The sequence below is a fragment of the Natator depressus genome, chromosome 6 (assembly GCF_965152275.1).
Source record: "Natator depressus isolate rNatDep1 chromosome 6, rNatDep2.hap1, whole genome shotgun sequence".
Taxonomy (NCBI): Eukaryota; Metazoa; Chordata; order Testudines; family Cheloniidae; genus Natator; species Natator depressus.
The window spans coordinates 30,394,376-30,405,304 of NC_134239.1; the positions used below are offsets into that span (position 1 = coordinate 30,394,376).

Sequence of the window (10,929 nt, forward strand, 5' to 3'; positions counted from 1 at the left end):
CCATCCCATAACTGATCAGGACGTTCTCTGCAATTGCTGTTGTTGGCTGTACCAGGGCTGGATCTGAAAGCAGGGAGCCTCTCTCCTGTCTCTGTAATGCCCCTGCTGGGCCAAGGTAGCATGGAGGAAGAAGCTACCTGATTCAGAAAAGAGCTGGACCTGTGGGTGGTAGATTGGGATAAAGTCTCCCTATCCCTCTGCTGTCAGCAAATATCTGTGAAACCCGCTGGCCAAGTGTCCAATCCTGCTACAGTGCTAGTCCACATGCAGGATGATAAGCTATCAATCAACCTGCTGTCAATTACTCCATTAGCTCAAGTGGTAAAGGTTTGTGTGATGGATCTCAAGGTTCCAACCCTGCTGAGGACCCATGTGTGTTGATATGATGACACATGGAACTTCTGTCTTTTGTTGGCTTTTCTAAAAAACCTGGGAGGGAGGACGGGGGCGCGCGCGCACACACACACACACACACACACACACACACACACACACACAGAGTTAAGATTGCAAAGTTAAACAGTGCTGGAATTAAGGATGGCCGGGCAACCTTAATTCGTCTTGTGTATATGCATTATGTTGTAGTCATTGATTACATGACCATATGCTATTTGTTTTCCACAGGACCCCAGCCTCATTCAATGCACAGGCTGGACCTGCTCTGGGATGAGTTGGGGTTATGTGGTGAAGGAGGTGGTTGTGTGTAAGACCCCCTGCTTCATAAGGTGGTAGGTGTGTGTAGTGAATGAAGCTAGAGAGGGCAGGAAGACAAAGGTTGGTCTCATGATTAAGACTGCTGAAGGCTGCCCTCAAGATTTGTATTTTATTCCTGCCTCTGTCAGAGTTCCTTTTCACAGATAGTGACTAATTGTATGTTCAGTTTTTTCTGGGTGCCTGACTTTAGACCCAGGGGCCTAATTTGCAGAAGGGCTGGACAGCTGCAACTGAAGTCAGTGGAAGCTATGCTTTAAACATATATGGTGCTCTGAACTACATTGAACAATGAAAAAACAAAATAGCAACTAGCTGCTTATTAATTGTGCATTGAATAAGGCAAGAGTTGTGTGGAAGGTATGTCTGTGGTAGTATGTAATCATGTACTTAAAGACTGCATCACAATGCATATACACAAAGGAGTTGAATTAAATTTGCACATTGACTCTGGCACTTCCAAGCTTGTGGCTTTGCAACCTTAATGTTTGAATGTATTTTTGTGTGTGTAATGTTGAATATAGCAAATGTAATGGTGTGTTCATAAAGCAAATACACTAGTGTGCTTTGTCTAAGTCATGACTTCATTGGCAAGAATACATATCAGCTGTTCAGGATTTAAGTTGTACTTAAATCTTAACTAACTTCAGTAAAATTAGCAACAAAATGCATCTTGTCATTCTCTTGTAGCTTTCCTAATAAGATGGTTCTGGGAAGAACTCATATAAAGGATGTAGCAGCCAAAAGAAAAGTAGAGCTGAACAGCTACATACAGAGTTTGATGAACAGTTCAGCAGAGGTGTCAGAGGTGACTGCTCAAAGCATTTAAATAAAATGAGTTCAAACTCTCACATTTTAGTACATTTTAAGCTAACGTGTAACCTTTTTCCCAAATGCAGTGTGATCTTGTTTATACTTTTTTTCACCCTTTACTTCGTGATGAGAAAGCTGAAGGAATAGATGGAATAGCTAAGCCTGCAGGTAGGAACACGTGTTTTTGGGGGGTAAATTGAATGACTGCAATATAACATGAAAAACTTGAAAGTACCGCACAGTATAAAATCCAACTTTTGATTCCTCAGTTTAATCATTTTCCCCTCATGGAAAAAATAATCAGTCTTCAAATCAAATTCAAGCCTCCTTTACTTTGAAAAGTCTTTCAGGGTAAATCCTACACCATATGGTTTCAGATCAATCAAAATAAAAATTGCACATAAGTGAGAATTTCTTGCTTATTTGTAATGCTTTCATTAATCAGATCAAATAAATACAGTAATTCCTCGCTTAACCTTGTAGTTATGTTCCTTAAAAATGCAACTTTAAGCGAAATGATGTTAGGCGAATCCAATTTCCCCATAAGAATTAATGTGGATGGGGGGAATGGGGGGTGGAGGTTAGGCTCCAGAGAAATTTTTTTCACCAGACAAAAGACTAATATATAGTTTTTAAACAGTTTAATACTGTACACAGCTATGATGATTGTGAAGCTTGGTTGAGGTGGTGAAGTCAGAGGGTGGGATATTTCCCAGGGAATGCCCTCAAGGGTTAACTCACTGTTAATGTAGCCTCACTCTCGACAAGGCAGCACGAATGGAGGGAGGGGAGACAGCATGGCAGACAGACACACACCCTGTGTGTGTGTGTGTGTGAGAGATGCACATTGTCTCTTTAGGTATGCTGACCTCACTCTTAAGTACACTGCCTTTTTAAGTTAATCAGCAAGCTGAGATGGCCACTGCTGCCAGGAAGCTCCCTCAGTCCTGAGCCCTGTTCTGTGTTCCCCCTGCTCTATGGAAGATGGGGTGAGCAGGGGGGACACCCTGACATTAGCACCCCTGTTCCTCCCCCACAGCAAGCAGGAGGCTCTGGAGAGCAGCTCCAAGGCAGGAGCAGCACATGGCATTGGGGGGAGGGACAGCTGAACTGCCAGCAATTGATAGCCTGCTGGGCAGCTGCTGCACAGGGGACTTGGGGGGGCTGCTGGTCCACCCTGGTTCCAAGCCCCCACCAGCTTGCTCCAACGGGCTGCTCTTCCTGCAAGCAGTGGGCAAAGCAGGCGGCTGCCAAACGACGTTATAAGGAAGCATTGCAACTTTAAATGAGCATGTTCCCTAATTGATCAGCAACGAAACAATGTTAACCGGGACGACTTTAAGTGAAGAGTTACTGTACTCCAATTCTCTCGCTCTAATCCTCCATGGTGATGCCTGTTAGAATATCTATTCTTTCTGGGTACCCAGACCTTGCCAATTTTGGAGGTAAAAAGTTCCTGACACACTGATTAAAAACTGAAAAAAGGACATGAACTTGGCATGTCTTACATTTGTCAGTTTTACATTAGTACAGTGGTACTGATGAACAATTGTGTGAAGGAAAATAACTTGTGTGCACATTTTTAGATGCAAGTCCCTCAAGTCCTACCTCGGGCAAAGTGGGAGGAGAAGTAAAGTTGTCCATCTCTTATAGAAATGGCACTCTGTTTATCATGGTGATGCACATTAAAGACCTGGTGAGTGAAGAAAGTGAACCAAAAATTCACAAACTTGTATTATATGAATGACTGCCATTGTACACTGTGGGATGTTGGTGTGTGTGAGACAGAATAGAAGTATCTTCTTAACTAACATTTGTCTTCAGTTAGTCTGATTATGAGCAGTTGCTCATATGTTAGGTCATTGGGGTGATCATAGACTCTAATGCATTTCTTTTAAAGAAAAGATATTCAAATGGACTACATTAAAATGGAATGAAGGCTAGTTGTTATGCTCTGTATTTACAGGTTACTGAAGATGGTGCAGATCCAAATCCTTATGTAAAAACATACTTACTTCCAGATATAAACAAAACATCTAAGCGCAAAACCAAAATCACACGAAAAACAAGGAACCCAACATTCAATGAAATGGTAAGAAAAGTCAGTTACCTGGTAAAGATTCCATAACTGCCTTTCATAAATACATGCTAGTGACTACAATTTATTTGAAAGCCTGGTAAATAATTCCTGTTAAACACATCTCAGTAAATTTGCTTTGCACCTCTGAAAGCTTTGTACCTTATAAATGCGCACACTCCTGTTCCAGATATATTCCCTGCCGCCCTTCTTACCCTGTAATCCAAAAAAAATTAATATGTAAACAAGCTATTCTAATTAAAGAATATCTTAAGTGTGGTAAAGCAGAGTTTCTCATAATAAAGATTGTAACTCTGGAAGGGGCGAAAAAAATCTTAGATATTGGTTGGCACAGTCGAACTTGAATTCACAAAATGCATTGGTTATAACCCACATCACTTGATGGCTGTCTGGTTGCTCTGAACTGATTGGACTTAGCAATCTTTTCACTTACCCAGCACCTTCCATCCAAGCTACTCAGGATACTTTAAACACTAAGTTACACAATACCCCTCTAACAGATAAACATCCCCTTTTTACAAAGGATAACTGACACAGATTTGCCCGGGGTCACACAGCAAGTTGGTGGTCGACCCAGGAGCCCATCTATAAATCCCTTTAACCGCCAGCTGTCCTTATAATTTATTCTGGACATCTAATAAATAAACTCTTAGCTTTCATTGGCTGTGTGTTTTTTCATAGCTTGTGTACAGTGGATACAGTAAGGAGACTTTGAAGCAGAGGGAACTTCAGCTAAGTGTGCTCAGTGCAGAATCGTTGCGTGAGAACTTCTTTCTGGGTGGAGTTATGCTGTCCCTAAAGGATTTCAACTTGAGGAAGGAGACTGTTAACTGGTATCAGCTGACTGCTGTGCCATATCTATGAACTCCTACAGCAGAAAATAACAGAAGTGAAGCAATTCTGCTCACTTGTGCTTTGTGCGTTTTTCCTACTTGAAAATAACTTGGACATTTTAAAATGACTCAGCGTTTCAACACGTGTTGGACCAACCCTCCCCAAGCTAAAACCACAGGATTTCTAGAAACCACCTGTTTTTCACTTACGTGGTGATATCCAAGCATTAATCTAAATTAATTTTGTAATCATAGTACTTGCGGGTAACTCAAGTTTTAAACCATCCCTGGAATATTCAGATAGTTTATTCTGGCTTTACTGTATCAGTTCAACCACATTTAATCACTTGCCCTGTGGATATAGTACAAGTCTTCTTTTCTGTTACCTGTGTTACATTATATATGGCAAGGTGTTGTAGAATGCCAGAGGAAAGATGTGGGCGGTTTATGACGACGTACCCGCTATTCACCATTCATTGGTGCAGCAATGGTCAGTAAAATGTCAGTGGTTGCACAAACAGTCAGAAATGAAATTGGACAGAACAGCTGGAAAACATTAGTGTTACATTTGAATCTTGAGGTTAAATGCATCTGAAACATTGATCAGAATGAGTGCCCATAATGAAAGTTGTAAATAATGGTGCCTTACCTTATAATTCAAATGCTTCTTGTACCTCATTTCTGAAATTTAAAAATGTACCTGTTAGCCAGGTTTAACAAACGCTCTTATCCAGCTTTTTAAAAGAGGCAGATTCATGACACCTACTGAATCTTTTATTTGGAAAACGTATTCTGTTTCCTAGACATAGTTTGAGTTTTATACCAGCTATCTGAGTAAGATTAGTCAATCCATTTAAATGAAGTCCTCTGTGCGAGACACTGATGATTTGCAAACTTTGAATGAAGACCGGTTGGTTGTGATGCCACATGTGTGATCTTCCCACATTTTAAAACCGTTCTTAAATGTCAAGGACCTCAGTAGTGCAGTCAGCAAATACATTAGCTTGTCATCTAGGGACTTGGGTTCAACTATCAGGTCACAAATGATATTTACACATAAGAAAATACTTCACCCCACAACTTCACATAATTGATTCTCCCTACTTGAAAATCCTAGGACTCCAATAGCAGATAGGTTGCAGGTCAGAAATGATTTGCGTTGGCAGATATACTTGGCTCACTCTAGTATTCAGTCCCTCACCTCTTGTAAAAACTCTATAGATAAATTTTATTCCTTTGTGATACAATATTTAAAACACCATAGGGTGCAAATACAATTTATGGTCTCATGCATGTGATTAGTTACTCTGCTGGGTCTAGCTGCACTACATGTATAGTTTTCTAATTCACCTATCAGTTTTATGGTGATCACAGTCTGTTCTCTTTGGACAAAGCTGTACGAAGACTGTAAAATCACACAATAATTTTTAGCACTATTTTAGAAACACTTTTCAATCAAGGCTAACAGTGATAGAACTTAAAGTAAAATATGCAATGAAGAAGACACAGGACAGGCAACTTACAATCCATTTTATTTGCCCATCAATAAAATGCTCTTTAGATTCTTCCCCTGCCCCCAAACACACACACACACTCACTCTCTCTTATAATGACCAATCATCTTTCCAACCCAGAAGAGCAAAGTACAATAGAAAAGTACACTTAAATCTTCTTTTGGTGCCTAAAACATTCACGGTCCAATTTCTTAGGAATGATTACAACAAAAATCTAAGTGTCTTTCTGAATGTTAAACTGGGTTGTTACTGATGGGAGCTAGTTAAAATAAAATCCAAAATCTCAGTTTTATTAGCTATCTTGTGCATAATTTTTTTCATTCAGTATATAGCATGTAAATAGTAACCTATAGTAAATATAACAAACTAGATTTTTATTTCCTGCTCACTTGATGCTTTTGAGACTTATTCCATTCCATCATCAAAACCACAAGTCACTTAGACACAGGAAAGTAGACTACTGTTTTTGTGAAACGTTCCATTGTTAAATAAATTGAAAGCAATACATACTGCCTTTTTGCAGTGTTATTACAGCACAGTGTCTTACAGCACAAAATATACTGGTAAGTAGAAACGCAATGCTTTTTTAAAAATTGATTTTGCAGCTGTGACAGTTGTCTGGACTTCGGTTAAATATGTAGTACTGTATGATTGTTAGCATTTGTCCTGACCTCTGGTTAAGTGTTCTTCATAGCTCAACTGATTTCTGTGCCTTTCCCTCCCCTTTTACAAAATCCACATTGACTCAAGCTTTTTAGGATCACGTTTTTATTTTTTTGTCTAAAATCTAGTCTTGGGTCCTCACCAAAATATTAGAGGAACAGCACTGAGTTTGCATCTCTTTGCACTATTCTTGATGAGTTAGAAAAAATCAGTGGTCAAGACTTTTGATAAACTGTTAATCTTTTATTATTAAAGGATAAATAAAAGTAAGCATGATAAAGGAACATACTAAAATTGGGATGAAATTTGATGTTTTAAAATGAATATAGTCTCAACAGCTTTTTATACCTTGTTGGATCTAGTAAAGATTACATTTTATGCAACATATGTGGCCTGCAGCCAGAAATAGAATAGTCTCTAAGGAGCATATGTTTTGATATTTGAAAATAACGGCTTGCTCTAAGAACAGTTATCACCTCATTTTCTCTACTAAATAACCTAACCTAGGACTTTGCACTGATGTTTTTATTACTGCCTTTTTATGATCTACAGGTACCTATATGTAGACGCATGTGCGATCTTTGATAAAAAGTTCTCATTTCTCTATTTTTTTAAAAAGAAGGCTGTGTAGACATCTCAATATCTTGCCTTAAAGTGACTGCTCTTTCTAGGATTCTAATATGGTGGTTTTTTCCAAATTAAATAAATCTTATTTCTGGTATTTGCAGGATATGCATGTTACATAGAGGGGGAAAATGTTTGGCCAATATTGCACCATTCTCATAATCCACAGGAAATTAATTTCCTTGTATGCTATTTACTCACATACTGTGATTAAAATAGTGTAAATATTTCATAGATGGTATTGGTAAAACTCATTGGGAGCAAATATGGTAGTTTGCCTCACATTATCTATACATCTGTAAGAACCAAATAATTCAATTATAGTGATAGCTAATTAAGATGCACAATATTGCCATCAAAACCCTACCTGTAATGAATGGGTTAAATGTGACTGTGTTACAATGACATTAAACACTATTCTGGAATAAAGAACTTGTGCTGTCTCTTTTCCCTCCCTTCTCCACTCAAACAGAAACCTCTGAAGCCAAACTCTACCCTAAGATGTGGGCAACTTTATTTGAAAACCAAAAGGAAAAGTCTACATGTGTCAAGATACTAACTGGCCTTCAGTATTCAAAATGCCCAGTGCTATAAAATTTTTTTCCCCATAGGTTAGTATTAAATTAGCCCTAATAGTGACCTTTGTAAACATCTGAGTTGAAAACTTTCAGTACAGGGGATTTAGCTGGATATTTTCCATGGCCTATGGTTAGGGCTCAGTGTTTCACGGATTCCATGACTTCTGTGGGGGCCAGTGTGGCTGACCCAAGCAGCTGGCTTTTGGGCCAGCTGCTTAGGCAGCCTCGGGGACAGCCACATGGGCTGCTGCTGGAGTGGTCCCACAGCCAGCCAGCCACACTGACCGCTGTTTGGGAAGCCCTAGGAAACTAGCCCTGGGGACTCCCCAAGCAGCAGTTCTCAGGTGGCCGGTGCAGCCGCTTCCTCGGGGCAGCAGTACTTGGGCGGCCAGTGCAGCTGTCCATAGTCTTCCCCTGGGCAGCCAGTGTCACAGCTGGCCCCAGCAGTGACCCCCATATTTATAGTGTCATGGATAGGTCACGGGCCCATGGATTTTTGTGTCTTGCCTGTGACCTGTCCATGACAGGCTACAATTTAGTCATGGCTATCTATAGTATATCTTATGGTTCACTTAAGCATATTCTATCAAATTCAGGGTTAGGGTTCCTCTCCTCACTGGGAAACCTCAGCACAGTGGTGATCCCAACAAATTACATTTGTGTGCATGTAAAATGCAAAACACTTATTTCTACAGATGGGGAGTGGGGAAGGGCTGGAATCCCTTCTTAGAAACCTTAAGGAAGGGAGAGGGTAGAAGAAAAGTGATCAATAAAAGAAACCAAACAAAAACTAGCCCACTCCTGAACTTTGGAAAACCTCAACTCTGTACACAGAGCTATGAAATCTTGAGTTAGTGCACTGGCAATAAGCAGGAAAAACGAGTCTACAGTAGTTGGAAATGGTGGATTTATGTATCTCATGTAATCAATAAAAACTAAATTCATTCAGGAATGAATTCTTATATTTCTGAAGTGTGCATGTATGATTCTTAGTATATTTCTTCTCACTTCAACCTGATGCCCTTTTAACAAAAAAAAAAAAAAGTCAAACTGTAAGATTAACCTCTAGAAAGTTTTTTAAAACCCATATCAAACAATCGCCTCAAGTCAATGGAAAGTGGTTAATTACAATTTGTCTTTACGGGGTTAGAAGTCCAGTAACACTGAGCAAATAATGAGGGAAGTAATATGACTAGTATTCAAAGCCTTCAGAGAAAAGTCTTAACTTTTTTTTAGTATTTTCCTCCCTTTACAATCACATCTGCACCCAACTTTTTTTCTAAAAGAATCCTATTGCAGTTAAAGTTGTAGGATTAAATCGCAACTTTCCAGCAGATACACAATGTTGTTGTAATAAAAATGTTCAAGGATTTATCTCCAGGCGTTAAAGTAAAAATGGTGTTAGAATTAAAGTTCCAATGCGTTTTTGGATTGGGGGGGTAAACAGGAAAAGAATACTTGCCAGTCTCCACTACCCATATGTAACAGCACTACAGCCCGGTGAACATGGTGCACCCATGTTCTGAGCAAAACACCTGCTGGATGCTACAAGAGTAAGTTGTGCATGGCCCATCTGGTGCTGTGGCTGACAGGAAGGGGTTTCTTCCCAGCAGGAGCAGTGTACTATAAACTGCAGTGCTTGGTGTGTTTGACTTGCAAGGAAAAATGAACCATGTCACATCCTCTAAACTTTTGCATATGAAACTTACAAATTGTTGGAAAGGGCAAGATTCAAAGAATTTAGTCAACACCAGCGGCAATGTCACCAGGAGGAAATGTTAGGAGAAAATAACCACTTAGGTACATCAAGCACTAACCGGACCAGGAAACTGCAATATTTTTCTAAGGTACTAGACTAATGGTAAGGAATATATTGCTTGGCAGGTTAGGACAACTGGCAGTGCTGCCGGATAGTAGTAAGAAAAAAATATCTTCCACCACCTGTGCCTACTCTAACTAGGGAGGCTACTTATGCACATGGGCTCAGCCTTGCTGTCAGTTTCCTCCCTGGCTGGCTGTTTACTCAACTGTTGCCTCTTGCCAGAGTTGCAGAGGTGAGTGCTCTGTGGCCCAGTGTGGATATGGTGTGAAGAGTGACAGGAGCAGGTGTGGGCGCACGCCTCGTCTGCCTCTGACGCAGGCTAAGGTGCTGTGGGTGCCCAGGCTTTTACCTTCCCCATTTAGCAGGGGTTAGAGACAGCGTGCCTTGGTTGGAGGACTGGAATCTCTGCTGATGCTGGGGGGAGGGGCGGTATAGCCCCCCTTTGAGTCTGAGCCTCGAGGTGGCCTGGGCAAGCAGCATAGAGCAAAATGGGCAAAGCAGAGGGGGGCTGTTGCTGGGCAGTCTCCCACCATGAGAGTGGCAAGGGTGGCTCAGACTAATGGTCTATCCCGCCCCGTGTACGGTCTTCCAACAGTGGCTGCCCTCAGACGCTTTGGAGGGAATGAGCAGCGGAGCGCTCCTGGAGTGGATCCAGCCCGTCCCAGCGCCGGACAGAGGGCCAGGCCCACCCCGACCCCGAGGTCGCATCTCTGGCCAGCTTGGGAACGCCCAGCTGGACCCCCCCTCCACGAGCCGGCCCGGCTCCGCGCTCCCCCGCCCGCGCTGCGTGGCGAGGAAGGTCCCGGGCTGGGCTTTACACCCGCTGCCTGCTCACGGCGCTGGCTGCCGCCGGCGACCCGGCTCTGCGAAGGGTCCATTAGAAACGGGCCTCAGGCCGCTCCCCCGCCCGGCGTCTCTCTGCCAAGCGGAACGTCCCGGTCTTTCCCCGGGGCCCCCTCGCCGCTCCTGGCGCCCCTTCCCCCGGGCCCAGCCGCTGCGAGCGCTCGTGGGGCTGGGACCCGCCCTCCCGCTCCTGGCCCCTGCGCGGGGCAGGCCCGGGCGCCCGCCGGGCCGCTGGAGGCCAGCTGGACCCGCCTGTGCGGGGGGGGGCGGCGGCGCAGGGCACGCTGGGATTTCTCATCCGCACTCGCCCGCCCCCAGCGCCCGCAGGGAAGGCGCCTCCTGTCGCAGTGCATGCTGGGAGCCATAGTTCCCCCCCCGGGACGGGTGAGGAGACCGCCTCTCTGGTTGGCCGGCGTGCGGACGGGGCGGG

General features: G+C 42.7%; 1 protein-coding gene across 1 annotated transcript in view; it reads left to right on the forward strand.

The window, feature by feature from the left end:
- Window positions 1-7,698, forward strand: part of PIK3C2A (phosphatidylinositol-4-phosphate 3-kinase catalytic subunit type 2 alpha) — an 86,623-nt gene extending 78,925 nt beyond the window's left edge. Inside the window, exons 29-33 of the mRNA XM_074954931.1 lie at window positions 1,402-1,519; window positions 1,611-1,692; window positions 3,111-3,220; window positions 3,491-3,616; window positions 4,304-7,698. Of these exons, the coding sequence (XP_074811032.1) occupies window positions 1,402-1,519; window positions 1,611-1,692; window positions 3,111-3,220; window positions 3,491-3,616; window positions 4,304-4,486 (619 nt within the window). The 3' untranslated portion in view covers window positions 4,487-7,698. The remainder of the gene's footprint in view (window positions 1-1,401; window positions 1,520-1,610; window positions 1,693-3,110; window positions 3,221-3,490; window positions 3,617-4,303) is intronic.
- Window positions 7,699-10,929: the final 3,231 nt, after the last annotated feature.